The sequence below is a fragment of the Capra hircus genome, chromosome 11, assembly GCF_001704415.2.
Source record: "Capra hircus breed San Clemente chromosome 11, ASM170441v1, whole genome shotgun sequence".
In the NCBI taxonomy this organism is placed as follows: domain Eukaryota; kingdom Metazoa; phylum Chordata; class Mammalia; order Artiodactyla; family Bovidae; genus Capra; species Capra hircus.
Window position 1 is genome coordinate 55,488,973 of NC_030818.1, and position 27,799 is coordinate 55,516,771.

Sequence of the window (27,799 nt, forward strand, 5' to 3'; positions counted from 1 at the left end):
CTATGATAAACAGACACACACACGTGCATGCGCACATACACACCCCCCACACACACACACCCTTGACCAACCATCTTTACCCAAGTCTAAAATATCCCATTTTTATCCAAGTCTAAAATATCAGTATTCTAGGCTTTGACTATGATTTCTCTTTTTTATATATATTTAAGTAATTTATTTTCATTACTTATTTTTAATAGAAATGCTGCTCATATACTTCTTTTGCAGTCTATAATTTAGAGTACAGGAAAATTTTCTACTGAAATATTCTAGGGAAAAAATATTGTCTACCAGTCCAGCATTCTTGCTTGGAGAATTGCATGGGCAGAGGAGCTTGGTGGGCTATAGTTCACGGGGTCACAAAGAGTCGGACATGACTGAGTGACTGAGCACACAAAAATATTATCACCACTCGAGCACCTAAACAACATCTGACATGCAGCTTAGGATTGAATGATATATATTTTTTAGTGATTATAAAATTCAACACTAAGTTTACCTATATGAGATACAATGATGACATAGCTAAATAGATAATTTCATATATAATCTTGCCAGATGACAGTAATTATAATCATGAGTGTTGTGAAACTTTGAAAGAGTAACAGTAAATGCTTCTATATTAAAAATATGAAAATGAAGATGACTATACTAAAACTTCAGGCATTTAACTCAGGCAGAAAATATTTTTTAAAAGTGACAGTGCTTTTCACTGTTTGATTTAAAGAAGCAAAATTCAATAGAAAAGATTATACACAATGGATTCAGTTCCTAAAGCATATATCATTTAATAAGCAAGCATGTGCGGATGCTAGAGCCACATTAAAGAAGGAAAGTGTTCTCACAATTTCTGAATTTAGAAAGAAAGGAAGGAAGGACTATGATGGAAGGAAAGACTGTTTGTTGTTGATGTTGTTTAGCCACTGTGTCCAATTCTTTTGCGACTTCATGGGCTGTAGTCTGCCAGGCTCCTCAGTTCATGGGATTCTCCAGGCAAGAGTACTGGAGTGAGTTCCATTTCTTTCTCCAAGAGAAGATACCTAAGTTTCATTAGTGACTAAATATTCCTACCCTAGTCCTCACTTGCTCCCCCATCCTCCTTGCTCCCTATCTTTCTCTCAAAGTCAGCTCAGCCTCTCACTTGTAAATAAAATCTGGGTAATAGTCAATCAGAAAATCGGTACAAAGCCAGACAGGCTAGGGGGTTACACAATAAAGAACCAAGCTGGAGCAGAAAACAGAAAAGAGAGCCTGTGGGCACAGAACTGAAAGGAGGGCAAAAGGACTCTGCCGTCAGAGACGAAAAGCATACACATGACAGATATGTGAAGTATACCTGAGAGTACTTCAAGATAGGAGAAACAGAAAAAAAAATTTCAAAGTATTTTTTCCAGGAAAATTTATTTTGCAAATATAACAACATTTCCTTGAATTTGACCTTGTTTAGAAGAAGACGTGTTGTATCTGGGCTTGATACATAAGTATCATTCCTTATTAATAATTTCTCAGTAATAGGAAATCACTAGTATAATGGAAATTTAAAATATTCTCTAGTGTTCTTGCCTGGAGAATCCCAGGGATGGGGAGCCTGGTGGGCTGCCGTCTATGGGGTCGCACAGAGTCGGGCACGACTGAAGCGACTTGGCAGCAGCAGCAGCAGAATAACAACAGGGATAAGCTGTCCTAAATTAACTTCTTTATAATTTCTCACTCTAATATTCCTAGAACATTCTGGCCAAAAACTATGCTGGTTATTATATTATGCCCCCAAAACAGCATTTCATACAAGCTTTGAGAAATATAAAATATTAATTTCTACAGAAGGTGTGAAAACCAACTTCTAAGGATAAAATAAGGGAAAGTTAAGAGTGGTTGAGGGAACTAAATAGGAAAATGTAACTTGTCTGATGACAGATAAATCTTTGAGAAAATAGCCTAGAGGCCAGTTAATAAAAACCCTCTGTAGTAGGAGAGGTTCACTATATTGATGGTGGTGATGGTTTCATGGTACACATCTCTGAAAACTTATCAAATTTATCAAAACTTATCACACTTTAAATGTGTGAAATTTATTATCTCCCAATCAACCTAAAAAAAGAAAAAGAAAGTATCCAGGCTACAGATGCCTGAACACAAGTGTCCATCTGCAATTCAGAAGGAATACCAGTTTTCAATAGCACTTAGAAACTTGGAAGCTATCATGTTGCTAAAACACATATATAAATATATTCCATCCACATTAGATGAAATATGTAAAATTTAACACTTTGAATTAAAGTAGCAATTTACATGAGTGTTATGTAAATAAAATTAACATTTAGGTTGAAGAACAGAATAGGAAGCACATGGCAGTATGAAGAAGGATGATTATATGGTATGGAAGGATGCTGGTATTTCCAGGGACCAAATATCCATCTGCAAATTGAAAAAGTGGCTGGTTTGCAAGTAGAAAGGTGATAGAATACTCAATCATCTATTGCTTCATTTATTCAACAAATACTTCTTGAAGTCTTATGAATGCTAAGCATTGCAAACCAATGGTTGCAAAAGAGACACAGGGTGTTCTCTATCTTCATTAATTTCCAGTGTGGCAGAGAACAAAGCTATCAATTAAGCCACCTTACAAAAATTATATTATCCAGTGGAAAGTGACAAGGAAATATCCATGAAAAAGTATCCCAGTAGTGTCAGGGACGGGTTCCCTGGGAAGGTGTTCTTTGAGCTGGGATGTGCAGAATGCGTCTTTCTTAACTATGAGAGAGAAGACAGAATGTATAAAGACCCTGGAGAAGGTAAAACACAGTGCTTCTGAATAACTAAAACAGAAGTTGGTCAATTTAAGAGGTACCTAGGAGTTAAAAAATCTACGTGTCTTTGTGGTAGACTGTATTTGGAAGGAGACGGAAGTAGCAAGCATGATATCAAGATTTCTGCAACTGAATATATATATGTGGCATCACTGCAGATGATGACTATGGCCACGAAATCAGAAGATGATTGTGTCTTGGCAGGAAAGTGATGACAAACCTAGACACTGTATTGAAAAGCAGACTTTACTCTGCCGACAAAGGTCCACATAGTCAAGGCTAGGGTTTTCCCAGTGGTCACGTATGGCTGTGAGAGCTGGACCATAAAGAAGGCAGAGCACCAAAGAATTGTTGCCTTGGAACTGTGGTGCTGGAGAAGTCTCCTGAAAGTCCCTTGGACAACAAGGAGATCAAATAAGCCAATCTTAAGGGAAATGAACCCTGAATACGTTGGAAGGACTGATGTTAAAGCTGAAGCATCAGTATTTTGGTCATCTGATGCAAACTGCTGACTCATTGGAAAAGTCCCCAATGCCAGGAAAAATTTAGGGCAGAAGGAAAAGAGGGCAGCAGAGGATTAGATGGCTAGATGGTATCACCAATGCAATGGACATGAACTTGGGCAAACTTCAGGAGATGATGAAGGACAGGCAGGCCTGGTGTGCTGCAGTCTATGGTGTCACAGAGTTGGACACGACTGGGAGACTAAATAACAAAAAATGTGGCATTTATTAGACAGAAAACAGAGGACAGAGGTGAGGCTGGAGGTAGGTATTTGTTCTAATTTCATGGTGTCCTAGAATTTTCCACTAAAGCTGCTGAACAAGACCACAACAAAATTTAAAATGTCTGTGTATCAAAGGATACAATCAACAGAGTGAAAAGGTAGCCCACAGGAAGGGAGAAAATATTTGCAAAACAATATCTGATAAAGGGTCTACTCTTAGAACTCTACAACAACAAAGCAATGGGCTTAAATAAACATTTCTTCAAGTAAGATATAAATATAGCCAACAAGCACAGGAAACAATGCTCAATATAGCCAATCATTAGAGAAATGGAAATCAAAATCACAATGAGATATCATCTGACATCCACTGTGATTACTACTATAAGATTAAAACAAACAAACAAACAGAAAATCACAAGTGTTGCCAAGGAAATAGAGAACCTGGAACCCTTGTGCACTATTAGTAGAAGTATAAAATGGCACGGCTGCTATGGAAAACACTACAGAAGTTCCTCAAAGAATTAAAAAGATAACTACTATGTCATCTAGCAATATCATCTCTGGATGCAAATCCAAAATAATTGAAAGCAGGGTGATAAAGAGATATTTGCATACTCATGCTCATAGCTGGATTATTCACAATGGCCAAAAGGTTAAAGGGACACAAATGTCCACCAACGGATGAATGGATAAATGAAACACAGTATAAATATCCAATAAAATAATATCCAGTCCTAAAAAGGAAAGGCATTTTGACATATGCCACAATATGCATAAACCTCGAGGACCTTATGCTAACTGAAATAAACCAATCACAGTAAGACAAAAGCTATGATTCCACTTATATGCATCGAGAGTAGTAAAACTCATCAAAAAAGAAACTCACACAGTGATTGCCAGTGGCTTGGGGGAAGGCAAACTTGGAGGTTGTTTAATAGGTACAGAATTTCAGTTTTGCATGGTGAAAAAGTTATGGAGATTAGTGACTCAACCATATGATTATACTCTACATGACCAAACTAAACACTTAAAATGGTTATAATAATATATTTTATGTGTATTTTACAATTAAAAATTTTAAATATACTAAATAAATATGATTATTGATAGCTTCCTAGCTATATAATTGATCAATTGGTAGCCAGTTAACCAGAGAGAGAGATTTTTGAGAAAAGCCATGAACTGAAAATAGAAATTTGGGAATCATACAAAAGCAATAATAATTTTATTACACTGTATTCTTCTCTCCCTTCGTCCATCAAATCTTGAATTTTCAGTGACTTTATAAATACAAAGGCTTCTCATCCTATCCTCCCCAAAACCTAAGTTTGACATGAGAAGCCGGTTTCATTAACCAGGTGAAAACAATTTTAAGAGCAACAGCAGACATGGAGTTTCTGTAGCTGTGTTAAACTGCCACAACAAAGAAATCTCTACCTGCCTATACATCTAATTCCAGCAAAATTAAAAATGAGAAATGTAGACAGAGGCAAAAAAAAAAAAAAAAAGACTACTCTTTTGAGTAGTCTTATTTAACAGTAGTCTTATTTTTCTAGAAAAAAATCCACTGTTTAAACATCATATACATCCCTCTAAAATAATATTATTCTTCCTACCTTGTTTGCGTACATCCTCAACAGCAGCAACCAGTTCTTCTTTGAGATCTTGACTTTCCTTAGCAATCTGTTCACCTTTTTCCAGAAAGTTCTGAGTGGCTTGCTCTACAGATGCAGCCAGTACATGGGCTTTCTTTGACCTTCCTTTCTTTTTACCGGATGGGCCTTTGTTGCTTGTGTTGACAAGTGTTGTCACCTTAAATACAAAAGAACAATTGTAAAATTCCTCTGCATAACTGTCCAGACATAGTGTATTATTATCTCATAATTTTAAAATATCCTTTGTATATTAAATCATGACTACCTATCACATAGCCTCATCTTAAGGAAAATGTGGCATTATATGGATTAGCATATAAATTAATAGCTATTTATTTCCTGCAGGGGGAAAAAAGAAAGGATGCGAATAAAGGAGGAAGAGCAGACTTGTAAGTAGCTCAAAATTTTCAATCCACTGGAGGTTGTGCTTTCAGAGATGGACAAATATAGTGCCGGTTAGAGTACCTAGCTTCAGGGAGGAAAGAAAAGAGAATAAATGGTGGAACTGCCTTTGAGCTTTCAGTCAGGAAAACCAATACCCAAGTGAGCTCAAAAGTGAGGACAGAGATGAAATAGTAGTTAATAAATGCTGGCCTATCAAAATGCCTGATTTACGTGTCACTCTCCAAAGGCTTTAAATGAAGATTGTTGCTATTTCCGATTTCTTCTTAAAAAACAATGTGGTAAATTTGATCCGAAGAGCCTGAATGACTCAGTTTCAACATTTGGTTAACCTGCGAAAATTTCCAGAATAGAACCTAGGTTTGCATTATCACTCCTTTTCTAGGTATCATAATTTGGATACATATTTCTATTGCCAAACTTCTTTTAGTGCTACATCTCGAGCAATTTAACCTGCTAACAAAGCTTTTAATATCTTTTAAACACGTTATTGCCTATTGACTTCTGAATATTTTCTGCCAGTGAGAAGTCTGGGAGTGAAATGAATGCAACTATTTCATATTCTCTTTAGCTAGTCATCTACACCTCTGCATTATTTTTATCAGATTCATAGGAATGTGGGTGTTGTAGTTTTTTGCACTGAGGTGTCTATCCTGCTTAGCAAACTAAAGCTTTTATTGGAAGTTATCAAGAAAGCTAGTCCACAGAAAAGTTCTAAATGCTTTAGTCTCTGCTCTTTACTCCAAATTACAGAGCAAGCAAAGTGATTTGGCAAGTCACAATGTCTAGTCAGTTTATTGGAAAAGATATAATACCAGAAGAAATAAAAAGGTATTTTAAAAAAATGAACTAAGATGATGAATGAAGTAGAACCATTATTCACACATGGTTACTATGGAAATGGGAGCTATCATATTCAGCTTTCTTTTGATTGCTAACTAATTAGATACAGAAAATTAAAGAAGGACTCTGTAAGGACATTTAAGCACATAGACTAGCTAAAAAAAAAGAAAGATAAAATCATTAAGAATAAGACTACCCAAAAATGGTTGGTTTGTTTGTTTTGTTCGTTCAGTCGCTCAGTCGTGTCTGACTCTTTGTGACCCCATGAATTGCAGCACGCCAGGCCTCCCTGTCCAACATCAACTCCTGGAGTTCACTCAGACTCACGTCCACAGAGTCAGTGATGCCATCCAGCCATCTCACCCTCTGCCGTCCCCTTCTCCTACTGCCCACAATCCCTCCCAGCCTCAGAGTGTTTTGCAATGAGTCAACCCTTCCCATGAGGTGGCCAAAGTACTGGAGTTTCAGCTTTAGCATCATTCCTTCCAAAGAAATCCCAGGCTTATTCTCCTTCAGAATGGACTGGTTGGATCTCCTTGCAGTCCAATGGACTCTCAAGAGTCTTCTCCAACAGCATAGTTCAAACGCATCAACTCTTCAGCGCTCAGCCTTCTTCACAGTCCAACTCTCACATCCATACATGACCACTAGAAAAACCATAGCGTTGACTAGACGGACCTTAGTCAGCAAAGTAATGTCTCTGCTTTTGAATATGCTATCTAGATTGGTCATAACTTTTCTTCCAAGGAGTAAGTGTCTTTTAATTTCATGGCTGCAGTCACCATCTGAAGTGATTTTGGAGCCCCCCAAAATAAAGTCTGACAGTTTCCACTGTTTTCCCATCTATTTCCCATGAAGTGATGGGACTGGATGCCATGATCTTCGTTTTCTGAATGTTGACCTTTAAGCCAACTTTTTCACTCTCCACTTTCACTTTCATCAAGAGGCTTTTTAGTTCCTCATTTTCTGCCATAAGGGTGGTGTCATCTGCATATCTGAGGTTGTTGATATTTCTCTCAGCAATCTTGATTCCAGCTTGTGTTTCTTCCAGTCCAGCGTTTCTCATGATGTACTCTGCATAGAAGTTAAATAAGCAGGGTGACAATATACACCTTGACATACTCCTTTTCCTATTTGGAACCAGTGTGTTGTTCCATGTCCACTTCTAACTGTTGCTTCCTGACCTGCATACAGATTTCTCAAGAGGCAGGTCAGGTGGTCTGGCATTTCCATCTCTTTCAGAATTTCCCACAGTTTCTTGCGATCCACACAGTCAAAGGCTTTGGCATAGTCAATAAAGCAGAAATAGATGTTTTTCTGGAACTCTCTTGCTTTTTCCATGATCCAGCACATGTTGGCAATTTGATCTCTGGTTCCGCTGCCTTTTCTAAAACCAGCTTGAACATCAGGAAGTTCACGGTTCACATATTGCTGAAGCCTGGCTTGGAGGATTTTGAGCATTGCTTTACTAGCATGTGAGATGAATGCAATTGTGTGGTAGTTGGAGCATTTTTGGCACTGCCTTTCTTTGGGATTGGAATGAAAACTGACCTTTTCCAGTCCTGTGGGCACTGCTGAGTTTTCCAAATTTGTTTTCATATTGAGTGCAGCACTTTCACAGCATCATCTTTCAGGATTTGAAATAGCTCCACCGGAATTCCATCACCTCCACTAGCTTTGTTCGTTGTGATGCTTTCTAAGGCCCACTTGACTTCACATTCCAGGATGTCTGGCTCTAGATGAGTTATCACATCCTCATGATTATCTGGGTCGTGAAGATCTTTTTTGTACAGTTCTTCTGTGTATTCTTGCCACCTCTTCTTAATATCTTCTGCTTCTGTTAGGTCCATACCATTTCCTTGGCATTTCCTTCTCCAATGCATGAAAGTGTAAAGTGAAAGTGAAGTCGCTTAGTCATGTCCAACTCTTCGTGACCCCATGGACTACAGCCCACCAGGCTCCATCATCCATGGGATTTTCCAGGCAAGAGTAATGGAATGGGGTGCCAATCTGCTGCTGGACAGGTTTAATATTTGCTCTGCTTATGGCTAACACTGAAACTCCAGTACTTTGGCCACCTTATGCAAAGAGTTGACTCATTGGAAAAGACTCTGATGCTGAGAGGGATTAGGGACACGAGGAAAAGGGGACGACAGAGGATGAGATGGCTGGATGGCATCACTGACTCGATGGACGTAAGTTTGAGTGGTGATGGACAGGGAGGCCTGGCGTGCTGCAATTCATGGGGTCGCAAAGAGTCGGACACAACTGAGTGACTGAACTGAACTGAATTTCCAATCAACACTATGTTAACTAAAGGATCCAGCTAACCAATGCTTCTGTAAATGGAAAATTAATCCAGTCTTTTTACTATAATCTTTGATTGACAACTCCACTTTGTTCAACATCTTCCTTCTTTAAAGTCAGTGGATTCCAATACAGGGTGCAAACACCCTACGGGAGGTAGTGGATAATCCACGGATCCAAGAAAAATGCCAAGACACTATACTGGCTTTTTTTCTAAAATAAGAAATTATAAGTTAAGCCAGAGTAATGTTTCATACAACGACTTAAACTGGTGCCACCATCTCACTTCTACCCCAGATGGCCTTGAGCCACATATGACAAGTGGGGCGTCCTGAAAGAAAGGTGAGGTCCACAAATACAAGGAATTGTAATGGTGACCTTACACTTCAATGTATACCTTGTTAAGAAGATTTAAGGATTATATTAACCAGTTCCTCACACATGTACAGAAACACCCTCACAAAGCAGACCAGAAACTTAAAAGGACCCCAGCAAAGAAACGAGATTAACGATAGTACTAAAAATGTGACCACCATTTAACTATAAGTGAATGCAAGGATGACCATCCCCCTTCCCCTCCCGTTTCAACTTTTTATTTTGTATTGAGCTACAGACAATTAACAAACAATGTTGTAATAGTTTCAGGTGAACAGTGAATGGACTAAGCCATATGTATACGTGTACCCATTCTCTCCAAACTCGCCTCCCATCCAGGCAGTCACATATCATTGAACAAAGTTCTCTGTGCTATACAATGGGTCCCTTTTGGTTATCTATTTTAAATATAGCCGAACGTATATGTTCATTCCAAACTTCCTAATTACCCTCCCTCTACTCTTAATATAACTTCTTTGTCAACACTTTGTGAGGCTGAAAAAAAGACCAGCTAATCAGAGCTGAGAATTTGAAATACATATGTACATCCGTTACTTCTAACAATGAATCTCAGTCCAGTTTCCTTGAGATATTAGCTAATGATGGCCTAAAGCACCCAACTATGATTTGCAAAACTTTAAAAAGATTAAAGCATATAGAAGATGTAACCATTTAAATTATATATTTATTTTTAGTGAAAAGTGGGTTTACTTATTATTTTCATTGTTGTTAGTGAAAATGACTGATGCTATCATATACACTTCTCCTCCCTCTGTTCATAAGATAAGACTATGTTTCCCAGGATCCCTTGGAGTTTGTGGGGTCAGTTAACAATTCTAACCAACAGAAGGTGAGCCTCAAGTGATATGTGCTCTTCTCAACCTGGGCCAGCTTATACCTCCTCCATGATTTTTCCCCCAAGCTAGAAATTTGGAAGCAGATGTCGAAGATGATGAAGCCACAGGTTGAAAGGCACTGAAGCCCTTAAATTTTCCCTTGGAGGAAATCACCCCATGGATCAGAAAGACCCATTTGGATATTATGTCATGAAAAGAAAACTTCTATGATGTGAAGCCTCTGATGTTTTGAGGTTTATCTGTCACAGCAGCTAATATTAACTATATCACTATTGTTTATAGATAATATGTATGTGTATATAAATAAAATGTATATATTGTAAACAATCACAGTAAGTCTAGTTAACCTCTATCACCACACATACATTTTTTTTCTTGTGATGAGAACTTCTAATATTTACTCTCTTAGCAACTTCCAAGTCCACATTATAGTACTATTATCTATAGTAACCATGTTGTACAACCCTAGGACTTATATCTATGCATTCATTTTTGTTTGCTTGTTTAGGTTCCACATGTAAGTAAGATCATAAGATATTTGTCTTTCTCTGACTTATTTCACTTAGCATAATGCCCTCAAGGCCCATTCATGTTGTCACAAACAACAAAGCTTCTTTCTTTCTTATGGCTAAACAGTATTCCTCTGTGTTTATATATAATTTATTTATTTATTCACCCATCCATGGACAGATTATTTCCATGACTTGGCTAGTGTAAACAATGCTGCCATGAACATCACATTCAGATATATTTTCCAGTTACTGTTTTAATTTCCTTTAGATAAATACCCAGAAATGGAATTGCTGGATCATGTGATAGAATTCTTTTTAATTTTTGAAGAACCTCCATCTGTTTTCCATTGTGGCTCTACCAAATTACATTTCCAATAACAATGCACAATTCCCTTTTCTCTACAAAATGTGTATATTTTATAACTGTATATAATACATTAGGTTCAAAAATGTAAACCTATTTAGAAAAATAAAGAACACATTCACTAAATCTGTATGTATAAATACATACACAGAAGCAAACAAACATTTTTTAACACCATGTGTAGAACGGACTTTTGGACTCTGAGGGAGAGGGAGAGGGTGGGATGATTTGGGAGAATGGCATTGAAACATGTATACTATCATGTAAGAAACGAATCACCAGTCTATGTTCAATACAGGATACAGGATGCTTGGGGCTGGTGCAAGGGGATGATCCAGAGAGATGATATGGGGTGGGAGGTGGGAGGGGGGTTCATGATTGGGAACTCATGTACACCCGTGGCGGATTCATGTCAATGTATGGCAAAACCAATACAGTATTGTAAAGTAAAATAAAGTAAAAATAAAAATTTTAAAATAAAAATAAATAAATAAAATAAAACTGAAAAAAAAAATAAAACCATGGTACATTACTATCATAATATTTGGTAGATAAAGCTTTAGGTAATGGTTTTTCACTTTTTATCCAGCTTTGTAGGCACTTCTTCCAATGAACTGCTGTGAATGTTTCCATTTTCCATATGAAAATGTTTAGAAGAGCCAAGCCCTTTTCTTAGGCAATATTCAAAAGTCATTCTCCTCACACCAACTCAGTGACCTAGGCATAATCTGAGAGTCAGTTAACAGCAAGTTTCTGATAACAAAAAAACAATAGAGATTAAGATAACATTAAATTTACTTTTCAAGTCAGATTACACATTCTCTCTTCAGGTTATGATCCAATTACTGAATCTAAGGATTATTAAACATGGAAATTTGAGAAGCCAGCTAATGCCTTTAGTTAATTGGGACATTCACACAGATATTGTTAAATAAGCCCATAGATATAGGTACATCAAATTATTACTTATACAACCTAACATGTTTCAAAAGACTCTTTAAAAATCTTTCTTGTGGATTTTATAACCTTTTACTCATTTTTGATTTGAGGAGGAGACAGGTTATCTGTTATCTGAGAGTGCAAGTTGCTCAGTCGTGTCCAACTCGTAGCGACCCCATGGACGGCAGCCCATCACGCTCCCGCATCCCTGGGATTTTCCAGGCAAGAATACTGGAGTGGGTTGCCATTTCGTCCTCCAACACATGAAAGTGAAAAGTGAAAGTGAAGTCGCTCAGTTGTGTCCAACTCGTAGCGACCCCATGGACTGCAACCTACCAGGCTCCTCCATCCATGGGATTTTCCAGGCAAGGGTACTGGAGTGGGGTGCCATTGCCTTCTCCGGTTATCTGAGAGAACTTTATCTAAATATGCTTTTAACTTTTAAAGAAATAAACTTGGACTTCGCTGGTGGCCCAGTGGTTAAAAGTCCACCTGCTAAAGCAGGTGAGATGGATTTGATTCTTGGTTCAGAACTTGGCTCAGGTATGAGCCTGCATACCTAGAGCGGGTGCTCTGCAACAAGAGAAGCCACTGGAATGAGAAGACCGCTCATTGCAAGGAAGAATAGCCTTAGCTCACCACAACTAGAGAAAGCTCAGGTGCAGCCACAAAGACCCAGCACAGTCAAAAATAAATAAGTAAATTTTAAAAAATAAAGAAATAAACTGTATTTGGCAGTGAATATATGAAAACATAGTTGTGACATACATAAAGTTATAGGATAAATATTTTCCTTCCCCCTTTTCAATTTGAGAGAGCTTTAAGGAACTACTGTTAAACGCTTGATGATACCCCTCATGTCAGGATACTTCCCTCAGTACTACTTACCTTAATACACCTCACCAACAACCAGCCAGATTTTCCACCTTCTCAAAATCTTTACCAAGCTTGCACCAACCATGCATCTTCTATTTCAGTCCACCCACAGGCATCTTAAACTATCCATTTTCTCTGGACCCAAACGGTAAGTAAAACCCAAGGTATAACTAAGCACATGACAATCCTGCTCAGATCAGCCTTGCAGTCAGAAATAGCCTATTACAACTCCCCTTGTCAGTGAGGGGCTTTCCTGGTGGCTCAGCTGGTAAAGAATCTGCCTGCAATGTGGGAGACCTGGGTTCAATCCCTGGGTTGGGAAGATCCTCCAGAGAAGAGAATGGCTACCCACTCCAGTATTTTGGCCTAGAGAACTCCATGGACTGTGTAGTTCATGGGGTTGCAAAGAGTCGGACACAACTGAGCAACTTTCACTTTGTCAGTGAGGTCTGCATTACTCGTGTTTTCAAAAGTTATCAATCAACTCAATTACGGGGTACAACAAAACATGTTAATCAGTTTTTGAGCAATCACAAAAAGTTATTTAGAAATAGATCAACACATTCAGCAAACATTGGTGACGCCAAAAGTGACAGCAGAGCTCTTGGAAACAATACTTCTAGTAGCAAATCTAAAAGCATCAGTGAAATCATAGTTATAATGCAGGTAATTCATTACTTTATCACCATGCTCTATCTATTCTTATATCATTTGTTAATATTTGTGTCTAGTAAGTACACTATGTAGAAGCAACTTTCAAAAGTAACAGATTTTAAAACAAAGAAACCTTGCAGTAACCTTAAAAAAAAAAAAAAAAAAAAAAACCTTGCAATAACCTTAAACAAAAACAAGAAATTCAAATTCTAACCTGGACCAGGAGATTTTAGCCTAAATCCTGCTGATCTTAAGTTAACAATAAAACAGAGAATCAAATGGTCAGGCTATTCAGAAGCATAATGTCTTTATGCTTACCTAGTATCTTAAATGTATTTAAAGAAAATTTTCCAGTGGGAAAGTAGTAATATAAACTTCATCACAGGAAATAAAAATGATGTGTTCATTTTCTGAAACACTTTGCAGTAACCATTAAATATATCTTTTCTCTTTTTCTCCCCTCAATTCCTCTCTCCCCCTCTTCTTACCCCTTCTGTCGTGTATGTATGTGTACACAAGCACACTCACCACATATACAGAAGAGAAAATGCTGGCTAGAAGTATGCCATTTTGACTTTTACATTTTTTTAATGACACATATTTTACCTTTTTTATGCTTAAGATTTAGTTAATCGCTCAAGTCATATCCAACTCTTTGCGACCCCAAGGACTGCAGCTCACCAGGCTCCTCTGTCGAGGAGATTTTTCAGGCAAGAATACTGGAGTGGGTTGCCATTCCCTTCTCCAAGGGATCTTCCAGAACAAGGGACTGAAGCTGGTTGTGTCTCCTGCATTTCCTGCATTACAGGTGGATACTTCATCATCTGAGCCATTTACTGGGCTGTAAGCAATGTATAAAGAGAACCATATCATATGTCATTCATCCATGCATACATATATTCAGTAAGTATTCAATATGGATGATATACCAGGGAATATTTGGATGGTAGAAATACTGTAGTGAACAAGGCCAGGTCCCTGGCTCTTGGAAAAGATAATCAAATGGAGGAAACAGACAATAAACAAATAAACAAGTTAAAACAGACTTCCAACTTAATATGGAGATGTTACTGTTCCTAACACACCAACAAGACATCAAAGGCATAAATGTACAAGGAAAAGGTACAGAGATAAGATGACAGAAGATGACTATGTATATCAGTAGATCGCTGAAACCAGCAAAAATTTGGAAGCTGGGAAAGAGAAGGACATGAGGGTAACTAACTCAGTAGACCAAAGAAGGGTGGCACATATGCCCTTAGCAATGGGAACATGATAGTTGATGCTGCAGAACTCCCAAGGAGTTCAGGACTCCAAGATCAGGTACCTCTGGAGGGAGGGGTGCTGCAGGGCCTGAATAAAGTACATGTGACATAATATTTTTAAAATGTGTCAGATTCCAGATTCTGATAACTATCATGTTTTAAATGTAAATTTCAAGTCACTCTTTGAAACTATTGATAAAGAGGCTTTAGATTCTTGGTAAACACAAAAATATAATGACTAGAATTAAAACTAAAATGAAAAATAGAGAAGCCATAATATTAGCACTTCTTGGAACAGAAGTGATATTACTGCTGCTGCTGCTAGATTTCACAGCCCTTTATCTATGTTGGATACATAAATATTAGATAATTGCTTTATGTACAGGTGCTATTGCTGCTGCTGCTAAGTCACTTCAGTCATGTCAAACTCTGTGCGACCCCAGAGACGGCAGCCCACCAGGCTCCCCGTCCCTGGGATTCTCCAGGTAAGACCACTGGAGTGGGTTGCCATTTCCTCCTCCAATGCATGAAAGTAAAAAGTGAAAAGTGAAAGTGAAGTCTCTCAGTCGTGTCCAACTCTTAGCAACCCCATGGACTGCAGCCCACCAGGCTCCTCCATCCATGGGATTTTCCAGGCAAGAGTACTGGAGTGGAGTGCCATTGCCTTCTCCAGTGACATTACTAGTCTCACATGAAGGGAAGGATACTTGCAAGCCACAGAGGATTCACTTAACACAAAAGCAATAAATTCTGAAACAAGATTTCTTCACTTGCCTATTTAAAAATAGTCTTTCTCCAAAATCAAGAAGCAAAATAATACCACCCAAACCTCTTCCTTTCTATTACTGATTAGTCTTTACACTAGAATCAAAATTAATCATGACTAATAATGCGACCTCATTTTTTCCGTTACAGAACCCCAACCACCAAGTGTTCCTAGATATGTCCAGGTTAATACACACACAGCACAAGTTTGTGAGAATGAGGAAATGAAAGTATTATCGCTATTACTCTGATAACAACATGAAGCACTGAGAAAGCCACTTGTCAGAGCTCATTAAGCCCACTGAAGGAGAATTCTGGTTTTAATTTGTCTAATACTGGCAGTTTATTCCCCTAAGACAATGTTCAACACATATTTGCCTCATTTTACATATAGTACAAATTTCTCAAACCAAAAGCAACTAACTGTATTTTATAGCTAGAAAATGTATGTGGCTACACAATTTCATTATAGTGTGCATGACATACCCCTTTTTAAAATGTTCCCTTTTTTCCAAAGATATAATTATATCCTACTGACATTTTCTGAGTTTGATATGTAAGTGTACTTTATTATTCTCCCATTAAGCTACAAACCGCTGATAAAATGCCAATGGCTTGAATAAAGAGCGCAGTGACATTTTACTATAGGGTCATTGCACTATGGACAGAATGCCAGCCCTCCACTTGAATGTACTGCATATTGTCTAGCTGCGCTTCTTAAGCATCACTTCTCAAAGGCTTCAAGGTTCTTGGGAATTGTTGATGAAATAAAGGGGAAAACGAGCAGGTTATAATTATCTTGTCAAGATTCTTCTTGTGAACATTTATTTGGACAACTCACAAAAAAGCAAGTGTCTCATTTTCTAATTCAGAATATCATTTCTCTTAAAAAAAACTGTATTAGCATCTTTGAAATTGCAGAGTGGGGTCTAGAGGATCAGTCCTGAAGCAACACTGCAGATTGAAATGTCAGTAAAAGTGCAATGGAGAGAAGGCAGGCTTTGGAGCTACCATGTTTCATTTGGCCAAGAAATTACTCAATATGAGACTCAGTTTTCTATTGTGAAAAATGAAGGTAATCATATATACCTCAAAGGTATGTTCTGGGCTTCCCAGGTGGCGAAAGCAGTAAAGGACCTGCCTGCCAATGAGAGAGACATAAGAGATGTGGGTTCAATCCTTGGGTTGGGAAGATCCCCTGGAGGAGAGCACAGCAACCTACTCTACTATCCCTCCCCATGTACAAAGGAGCTTGGAGGGCTACAGGCCACAGGGTCGCAAAGAGTCAGACACAACTGAAGCAACTTAGCATGGACACAAGGTATGTTCTGATGCTTAAATACGACAGCTTATTTAGAATAGTTAGCTCTGTAACAGAGGTGCATGTGTGTGTGCTAAGCCACTTTCCAGCAAGCTCCGGGAAATGGTGAAGGACAGGGAAACCTGACATGCTGCAGTCCATGGGGTTGCAAAAAGTCGGACAAGACTGAGCAACTGAACAACAAATCCTTTGTATCCTAAATAAATAAGTTGGAGATTATTAATTTAACAAAGAAGTTTCTGATGCCAAAATTTAGAGGGATTAACAAAGGAGTCTCAGAAATTTCCTTTTCAGGGATCTTCTAGAGTAATTTGGGTATCTTACTAGAAGCCTTCTGGGGTTCATGGGGGGCCCTGCTGATGCGTGGGAACCATTCCAGTTTCTTGCATGCATGCACTGTGCTCAGTCATGTCTGACTCTTTTGCGACCCCATGGACTATAACCCACCAAACTCCTCTGTCCATGGAATTTCTTTACCTATGTATTTTATGAAGTTCCTCATAATTTTCTTTAGTTATGTACTTCATTTTTTTTTCATTATGTTTTTATAACCTTCTAAACAGACAATGCCTATATAGCACCATTAAATGAGCTTAATTGCAAAATCTAAATTTGCATTTTCTTTACTTTTTTCATATAGAGTATAGAGAATAGTTCAATAACGTTTAAAATCGAATATTTACATTGTAGAAAATTATACTTTTAGCAATGTGCTAGTGATTCTGAAGAGCAGGAGCTTTGCTCAGCCAGGAAGTCTTAGGCAGGTGTTTAATTAGACTAATTAACCTAGTCACTTCCGGTTTTCCATTTGCTCTTTGTAAATGCAGATAAGCAACACAACTGATTGCCTCATTAGACTATTTAAAACCCACTCACTTTTTATAGCCAAGGAAATTTTTGAACTCAAAATTACAAACTCAAAACATAACAAGTGTTCTCATTGCACATATTTTTCTTGTTCTAACCACCACTTTTCTAATTTGATTTTTTCATATAACTTTAACAATATTAGCATAGGGAATAGAGTAATAAAACGTACTCCATATATAAAGGACATAAAAGCGACATGGTTTACTGCTCTCACAGTTTTCTCAGCACAGATAAAATATGTCTTCTCTCGCCTGACTCACTCTTAAGAAAAATCAATATATTTTGTTGGTCTAGGGATCAAATCTGAAAGACTGGTCTCATTTACACTATAACCACTTAAATCAACTGGCAATAAATCTCTTGTAGTTAGCAAAATTCAGATGGAGAAGAACAAAATATAATCGTCCTTTTCTTATGTTTCTTATTCCGCTGCCTATAGACATTAAAGATACCTTCAAAATTCAGTTTTAAATCATCAGCCTACACAACAAATTCAAGACCCTTTTAGGTCCTGTTCATATACTCTTGAGTAGTGTGCATACTAATTAGGGTGTACATATACATATATATATATATAGAGAGAGATAGATATATAAATAGATATAGATACAGATATAGATATTTTTTCCCAACTGCAAACTGCTGGCAATTTTATATGGTCTATGCATCTAAGCTAAAATAAGCACAATCTCACCCCTGTACTTGGAGCCATGCAGGCCACAGGTCAGCTGGCACATGGACAAATGTGCAAGTAGCCAATTCACATGTACTTCTTTGCAATATCAGTAGCATCGCATCACTTAATGTGTTTTATCTACTTACTCCCAGGCTACAGAGCATCTTCTAGGAGAAAGAAAGACCATACAAGATACACGGCAAGTCTAGAGGTCACGGAGATTTTGTAGGAAAGAACTCTCATAAGCCATTAAGGGAAGAAGGTGTTTCATAATACATAACAAGACAATTCCATAATAAGGTAATCATATTCCAGAGCACTGATTACTAAAAAAAAAAAGATAAAGAAGGATGAAAATAAGAGATGATAGGAAGCAGTCTTACAGTAGTTAGATGATCAGATTTTCTTAGAAACCTGGATAAGTATAGTTATGAGATTCAAGGAGATGCTGACAGACCCTACCCAAACCAAGATATGCAATCTATTTATTACTAACCTTAGGATACAAGAAAAATTTAAACCAATATTCAGCAACTGGCCCTTCTCCCTGGATGGAAAGGAAAGTACATTTTTGGAGCGCTTGCTCTGTAAAAGCTTTTTTGCTGAGTACTTATGACGCTTTCTCTCAATGAATCTGCACAACAATACTGAATAACGATATGAATCTTATGACAGAAAGCAATAACACCAGATGGAATCTTGTGTAAAGTCATGTAGAAGTCAGTAGCAATAGACCATGTTTGCAGCCAGACCTGGGTACTCATCCTCTTTGCCTGCGTGCATGCTCAGTTGCTTCACTCATGTCCGACTCTTTGTGACCCAGTGGATTGTAGCCTACCAGGCTCCTCTCTCCATGGAATTCTCCAGGCAGGAATACTGGAGTGGGTTGCTATTCCCCCTCCATGGATCCTCCTGACCCAGGGATGGAACCCGTATCTTATATGTCTCCTGAATTGGCAGGAGGACTCTTTACCACTAGATCCTAGGAAGCCCCTCATTGCCTGATTATCCTTTATTTTGTTTGCGTAGCAAGACAGATTTTGGACAATATAGTTAGAGACATTTTGTTTTATAATATAAAACAAACATTTTATATATTTTATCTGGACTTCAGATAAAATTGATATAAAGTCAGCATTATAGCATGCTACATTTGAAAGACAGGTATCATCATGGAATTAGAATCACAACTTCTAATTACAATGAAAGTGTATGCAGCTCACTTTCTGGGCTAAAATTCTGAAAAATGTACCCAATGATAACCTTTGACCAAACCTTTTCTATGGTCTCTTCTAGCTGTGATGTGCTATTAAACTGTGTGATTCAGCAGGAGACAGCCAGGTAGTCAGGGCAGCACAATGACCAGGGGTGGGTACCCCAGAGTGTGTGTGTTGCACAGACAAGCTACTCACTCCTGACTGACTCATGATTTCTTAAAAAGATGCTAGCACTGACTATGAATATCTCCAGGAAATAGCACTACGTCTACTTCGTTCCTTTAACATCTGAGAAAAGCAGAGGGTCCCCATGTTCCCAGGAAGGCTTTGAGAGGAGCCACCAAGTAAAGTAGGAAAACAAAGGGCACATCTCCTGGGATTCAGAGAGCACCAGGTGTTAAGGTCCCTAGGCTCCCCTTCCTGCGCATTTTGCCCTTAAGAGGCATCATTGTCACAGGATGAGCAGGAACACGCGACAGAGAAGTTGACCGAGTTAACTGAGAAGAGAATGAGTGAGAGAACCAGAGAAGTCCAGAACAGAATGATGAGATCAGAACGTCAGAGAACACTGGGTGCTATAACGCTCCACGCTGGGCTGGCGACACAAGTTTCACAAACACCAAGTGGGGACTCTAGGGCTGTCAAGGTAGGGCAGGAATTCCTGGCTGCTTCTGCGTCTGCTACTCTAAGCTAGGCAGTAGGTGCTGATGTTATGTTGAATCCAAACAATCTGTCCATTCGGGGTGAGATCTAGGCAGAAGCTAAGGAATCTGGAGACAGGATTCAGGCTTTTAAACTCAGTCATGAGATAACAAAGCCAGGAGCTCAGCAGAGATTCAGTCCCCAAGCTCCTGGGCTTTACTATGGAGAAGGACCTCAGCAGCAATAGAAAAGAGGCAAGAAAAATGAATCAAAAGATCAATCCTAAAAACTGAACCAATATACAGTCATACTTTAGAGATACTGCAGCTTCAGTTCCAAAATACTGCAATAAATTATCACCAACAATGCAAGACACACAAAATTCTTGGCTTCCCAGTGCATATAAAAGTTACATCTATACTATACTACAACCTAGTAAGTGTGTAACAGTACTATGTGCATCTGTGTTAAGCTGCTTCAGCCATGTATGACTATTTGCCACCCCATGGACCGTAGCCTGCCAGACTCCTCTGTCCATGGTATTTTCCAGGTAAGAATACTGGGATGGGTTGCTATGCCTTCCTTCAAGGGATCTTCCTGACCCAGATATTGAACCCACTACGTCTCCTGCAACTGGCCAGTGAGTTCTTTACCACTAGTGCCACCTGGGAAGCGAAAAAAAAAAAAAAAAAAAAACCTTACATACTTTAATTTAAAAATAAAATTTTATTGATAAAAAATGCTAACCATCATGTGACAACCCAATTATTACAGATCTTCAATTTGTAGAATTGAAAGTAAAACCAGTATCTGCAAAGCACAATAAAGTAAAGGACAATGAAACAAGGAAAGTCTGTAGTGGAGTGGAGGTGGGAAATATTAACTCACATGTCTCCATCTCCTGGACACAAAGAGTGACATATACTCAGACTGGACTGCAAGAAGATCAAACCAGTCAATCCTAAAGGAAATCAATTCTGAATATTTGTTGGAAGGACTGATGCTGAAGCTGAAGCTCCAAAACTTTGACCACCTGATGTGAAGAGCTGACTCATTAGAAAAGACCCTGATACTGGGAAAGATTGAAGGCAGGAGGAGATGCGGACGATAGAGAATGAGATGGTTGGATGGCATCACCGACTCAATGGACATGAGTTTGAGCAGGCTCTGAGAGATGGTGAAGGACAGGGAGACCTGACGTGCTGCAGTCCATGGGGTCACAAAGAGTTGCACATGACTGAGCGACTGAATAACTCAACAACAAAAGACTCAGACTTACAAAAGACTTACAATCCATATGGTAAGGATCACGCTACAGGGAAGGGACTTCCAAGGTGGCACTAGTTGTAAAGACTCCGCCTGCCAATGCAAGAGACATAGATTCGATTCCTGAGTCGGGAAGATCCCCTGGAGTAGGAAACAGCAACTCACTCCAGTATTCTTGCCTGGAAAAGTCCATGGACAGAGGAGCCTGATTTGGTGCAGTCCATGGGGTCTCAAAGAGTCAGACACAACGGAGCACAAACAGCATAGATGCCATAGGGAAGCCTCCTGTTCTTGTTATGACTGCCCTGGACACTGGACAGACCTACACTTCTTGTATGCATTTCTCCTTTTAACCCATCTAGTATCTTCCTATGATAAATACAGCCTGACTTTTGCGGAGAACCAGGATATATCCAGGTGTAGCTCATGAAGAAGTAGCCTCTTTTTGATGGACACAGCTGTGTTCTGGGAACAATTTACAATTTCTACTTAGCTGATGCTGGAATAATAGGTAAACAGACAATATCTACATATATTGGGGTCATAGAGTCATTGAAACAATGAGTGAGACATTAAAATTCTAACCTGGTATGTAACATATACCATCTCCTAGTTTATTTAAAGTGCATCACCCCTGTTTTTACTCTCACTAGCTACGCTGATGCCCGTGGTGAAAAGGCAATCTATATTTAGAAATGACTTTTGACAAACAATGCAATTGAAAAGATTCTTTTCGCAAGAGAGGAGAAAGTATTACCAAAAGATATAGGAGGGTTTCAAGAGAGCCCTACTCTAAATCCAATCTTCACAAGACCAGTAGGACTTGTAAAGGAATAATTGAGATGAAAAACCATGTGAGGCTTCAGGGAATGGTGAAGGTATCCATCTAACTTTGTCTTTATGGCAGAAAAAAATTTTCATGGAAATACTACAGCAGAAAAATAATTTTTTAAGGACCTTAATAAATGTTACAAGATCTCATTTGTCTATCTATTCTTGGCTTTCTTACTTCATCATATTTACTTATTTTCATTTCCTTTTATACTAATATATAATCTTCAGCTTCCCAGGTAGCTCAGTGGTAAAGAATCCGCCTGCCAATTCAGGAGACACAGGTGACACGGTTTCGATCCCTGGGTCAGGAAGATCCCCAGGAGAAGGGAACAGCAACCCACCACAATATTTTTGTCTAGAAAATCCCATGGACAGAGGAGCCTGGCAGGCTACAGTACATGTGATCACAAAGAGTCAGATATGACTGAGCACATGTGCAAAACCTTCTTCAGCATAAAAATAAAAGGCAGTTCCCTTTTCGTTGAAAGGTTACAATTCATCAAGGTACAATCAGCATCACAACTCAAAGTAACATTACACTCAACTACATGAATATCATCAGCCACAAACTAGATGCTCAAGCGTAGCAATTCACTTTTTGGCTTCAATATATATTTGCTGAGCACCTACTACATCTACTTCCCTGCTGGCTCAGAGGGTAAAGAGTCTGCCTATAATGCAGGAGACCCAGGTTCGATCCCTGGGTCGGGGAGATCCTCTGGAGAAGGAAATGACAACCCACTCCAGTATTCTTGCCTGGAAAATCCCACGGATGGAGGAGCCTGGCAAGCTACAGTCCCACAGGTTGCAAAGAGTCGGACACAACTGAGCGACTTCACTTTCCCTTTCACTTTACTACATCTACGTGCCATTCAGGATACAGGGCAATGGGTATATTCAAGTGAATAAAAGAGATACTTTCCCTGTCTTCATGGCATGAGAATCTAGTAGCGGTGGGAGAAAAACACTAGTGAAATAAATGTAAAATATACATAATAGAAACCTTTCTCAGTGAGATAAAGGAAATGGGTACTGTGTTCTGAGTTGGGGCAGTTTAGATGAATAGTCAAGAAAGTCTCCAGGGGTTAGGTTATATGATCTCAGAGAGAGAAATTGTGTGAGATCTGAAAGTACCACTCAATGCTGATGCAGCTAGTTAGGATAACTGTGAGAAATTTTGACCTTCTAATTATTAACTACTCATAGACACCCAGTCAACACTTCAGCTAATCACCTGTTTTTGTTAACTCCATGTGCATTTTTGAGAGCATGAGGATTCTTATTTCATACTCACACTCTCCAACAAAACAAATCCAACCAAGACTTCCAACTCATGCAATAAAATCCAGCCCAGCCTATTCACTCACATGTTTAACTGGCCCATTTTAGTATCTGGCTTATTAAATGTGGTAAATATATTGTCTTCTTATCAGTGACTATGTTGCTCATCATTATATGCCCACGGCTCACATGGACCATGGCTCAAAAATGTAAGTTGAATGAATGAATAAAGGACTACATCTACTCCTACTAAATATTTATGTAATTTACAATTTTAGAAAATTGAATCAAAGTCAAATGTGAAAGACTGGCAGAAAATCCATTTGAAAAGTGATAAGATATTTATTAAGCAATCTATTTCTATTTTTTTCCAATTTTCTTTTTCTGATTTAGTTAAATTTGGGCCCATCATTGGTATACTGGACAAGACTCTTGAAAGTTCTTTGTACTGCAAGGGGATCAAAAGAGTCAATCCTAAAGGAAATCAACCCTGAATATTCATTGGAAGGAATGCTGATGAAGCTGAAGCTCCAATACTTTGGCCACCTGATGCAAACAGCTGACTCACTGGAAAAGACTCTGATGCTGGGGAAGATTGAAGGCAAAAGAAGAAGGGGGCAACAGTGGATGAGACGGTTATATAGCATCACTGACTCAATGGACATGAATTTGAGCAAATTTCAGGAGACAGCGAAGATCAGGGAAGACTGACATGCTTGCAATTCACAGGATTGTGAAGAGTCAGACATGACTTAGTGACTGAAAAACAACAAAGCAGTGTATTTATAGCATTACTGTGAAAACAAAAAACATTTTTCATTATATTACATAATGCCTCCTTAACAAAGCTGGTATCGCTTCACATCATCACCCAAATATATTAATTTGAAAACTAGAACATACAATGGTGACAGCATACTTTTCTAATAATAAGAAATCTCTGTGATTCAAGTACAAAACTTGAATATATTCAATAGAATAGCTAGTATATTAAAAGGTTTGATATTCTCTGTTAGCATTCAAAATTATTTAGTACCTATTTTTACAAAGTATTTTTACTATATAATATTTAGGGAGTAAGTACATGTGTTTGTGCTCAGATAACTGCATTCCTACCCACAAGCAATTTATTAAGCAGTAAAGCAAAGCAAGCACAATATAAGATCTCCTGCGTAGAGCAGAATTCTCCAGATACAGAACAGAAAATTCACCAGACTGCAAAATGCTTGAACAGAGTGAGCCTAATAATGGAGATTTTACGTGAGTAAGAAGCATGATGTGGAATAAATCGTACTTTTCTGGATGGATGAGAGGTTAGATTATGTATTCTGTCTCTTAAATCCCATGTTAGTTTATAGATGATTTTCTCATGATAAAACAGATGGACATGTACACACTGCTATATTTAAAATGGATAACCAACAAGGACCTACTTCAGAGAACATGGAACTCTGTTCAGTATTATATAGCAGCCTGGATCGGAGGAAAGTTTGGGGGAGAATGGATACATGTTTATACATATGGCTGAATCCCTTCAGCTGTTCATCTGAAACTATCACAACATTGTTAATAGGCTATACCCCAATACAAAATCAAAGGTTTAAAAAAAAGACACACACACATATAGACATGCTACTCTGCTTGGTATTTCCTTCCTTGGGTCTTGCACAGTTAAAAGAAGTGTGGTAACGTTGCCCTTATAATACATTGCCCATGTGTTAGCTTTCCCATTGAAAGCATAAGACGTTTTGGACAAAAACCCATGCATGACACTGGTATACTCTCTCAAAGTAAAATAATCTTAGCTATTCTTTAGATGTGTGCGCATTTCTTATCTATTTTCTTATAAGCCAACAAAGAAGGGAATAAAAGTAATTTCCAAGGAGAAAGTGTCTTCTGAAAAAGTTGAGTCTAATTTTTAGGTGTGATGCATTCCCACAGGCATCATCTTTTAAGTCACAGCCTGAATTACACACACTCTCTTTTAACATCAAACTAATAGATAAAGGCAGAAAGAACTCTAAAGTAGGATACAGTCAGGACTGATCATTTTTTATCCCTGTTAACTAACTGACTCAGGGGAAACTTGAAATTTTCAAAATTAATGAACCAATTTCATAGATAATTAATTTATTAACAGTGTCAAATTTTATGGCAGGCATATTATAAGCCACTCATATATCCACAGTATACTGAATGTGACTCCCCGAATCTCTATGGGGTTTCATCATTAAGAAAAGAGAATCGTTCTATCACAAACTCTAGGTCAGATGCCTCAATAAATGCATTTGGTAACTTCATCTGAGAAGTCATCAACATTATGTCAGTGAATAAAGAAGACCATACAGTTATCTGCAAGGGAGATTCTATAGCTATAGGCAGATATTATATTCCCTCATTTTACTTCCCCTTTTATGGAGCCAAAATTATTTTACAAATATCAAACCTGACCCAAGATATTACTCAGAAGTTCTAAAGTCAAATGGCCCACAGGAGATTTCAGATGTCCTCAGTCCTGAGAAAGCAAATGTACCTGACAGATATGTACACATTCACTCTGGACTCCATAGATGTATCAAAAGCCCATTCCAGCCTGGAGGGTTTTGGCCTCAGCCCAGACAATAAACATCTTCTGACTCATGTCCACCAGTGCATGTATTCTAGAGTGGAAGGCAGGCTCTGGTTTAGGTCTGCGTAGCAATATTTACTTTCTAGGCTGTGCCACATCTATGTCCCACATAAACTCTGAGGTTGGTCCCACCCTCCTGGACTGTTCTCCCTGATAGATCTGCCTTGACATGAAATTTGACTCTTCAAGTAACTCACCAACTGTCACTTGTACCTGGACCTTATAGTCACCTTGACTACACTTACTCCTAACTTTCTCCTATCATGTGACCAATAGTAGTCAGTTCAGTCCTGGAGTCGGTCATGGACTGTAACTCACCAGGTTCCTCCGTCCATGGGATTTTTCAGGCAAGAATATTGGGATGGTTTACCATTTCCTCCTCAAGGGAAATCTTCCCAAACCAGGGACTGAACCCATATTTAATGGATCAAAGGCAGATTCTTTACCACTGAGCCACCAGGGAAGCCCTTATCTATAAATACACATTATAAAATATACGACATTTCTGTTTATATACCCTAGAGCCATGGAACATGTGCTTGATTTGATCATAGTTAAATACTGAGGTTCAGGTACCTATTGGAAGGGGTTTATTTTTTAAATTACTCAACAAACCAGGTGTTAAATTCTTTTCTACAGAAGTTTTTCAGTTCTGACAACTCCATTCTAAATTAAAATGGTGTCCACTTAGAAAGGGTGGAATTTCCTTTTCTGCTAATATTTTGCAGCCCAACATCAGCACAAACTTTTTGAGTCCACAGACAAAGTCAAACTGGGGAGTATTCCATTCCCGTTGTAGGGGCCTTGGCTGCTCCCATCCCAGGGCCTCTGTTTATCTCCTGGAGTGGGTGAATTATACTTTATGAGGACATTGTGAGGACTCTCTGAAAGCCAGTTTGTAACTGGTGAGCAAAGTGTTCCACTCATAGTAAATTCTTAACAAATGAAACCTCCTGGTATTTACCACTTGCTGGAGTTTTCATGGATCCAACCACATAGATAATTTCTAAGATGAAGTCTGTGTACTTAGGATATAATTAGTCACCTGGTGGCTCGGCAGCAAAGAATCCACCTGCAACAGGAGCCTAAGGTTTAATCCCTGAGTCGGGAAGATCCCCTGGAGGAGGGCATGGCAATCCACTCCAGTATTCCTGCCTGGAGAACCCCATGGACAGAGGAGCCTGGCAGGCTCAGAGGATCACAAAGAGTCGGACACAACCGAAGTGACTTAGCATGCATGCATGCAGAGCCATGGAATCTTAGCAATGATCTGGTCTAGCTGCCAGCCACAGGGGAATCCCTCCAGCAGTTCTCCCACTGCTGTGGCAGCTTCCACGAGGCCTGGCAGGCCTTCACTATGCAGCCTGAACCACACTTCTCTTAGGAACCCTTATGAGAGGTCATGGTGCCACAGGCTGGAACAGGCAGTACCAAGAGAAGTGCCCCATCTTCCCCTATCTCTTCACACTGATAAAAGTTGAAGGAAGCATGACAGAACTGAGGAAAGACTTTGAAGGAAAACTTTACTCAGATTTGTCTAAATCAGGAAGCTGATTCAGTTCCCAAGGCAGCCAGTAGGTTTTTTCTTCCTCCAATTAATGTTTACTTTCATCAAAATAAGATACATCAACATAACTAAATTTTTAAAATAATTCCCAAAAGGACACTACATCACAAGGAGTAGTGTCCTGGGTAACTCTCTCGTCCCCTCT

At 38.7% G+C, this 27,799-nt stretch overlaps 1 protein-coding gene across 3 annotated transcripts in view; it reads right to left on the reverse strand.

Moving 5' to 3' along the window:
* Positions 1 to 27,799, reverse strand: part of CTNNA2 (catenin alpha 2) — a 1,396,988-nt gene that overhangs the window by 1,095,150 nt on the left and 274,039 nt on the right. For all 3 annotated transcript variants that reach the window (XM_005686768.2, XM_005686767.2, XM_013967725.2), the window contains exon 3: positions 5,154 to 5,349. In XM_005686768.2, the coding sequence (XP_005686825.1) occupies positions 5,154 to 5,349 (196 nt within the window). The remainder of the gene's footprint in view (positions 1 to 5,153; positions 5,350 to 27,799) is intronic.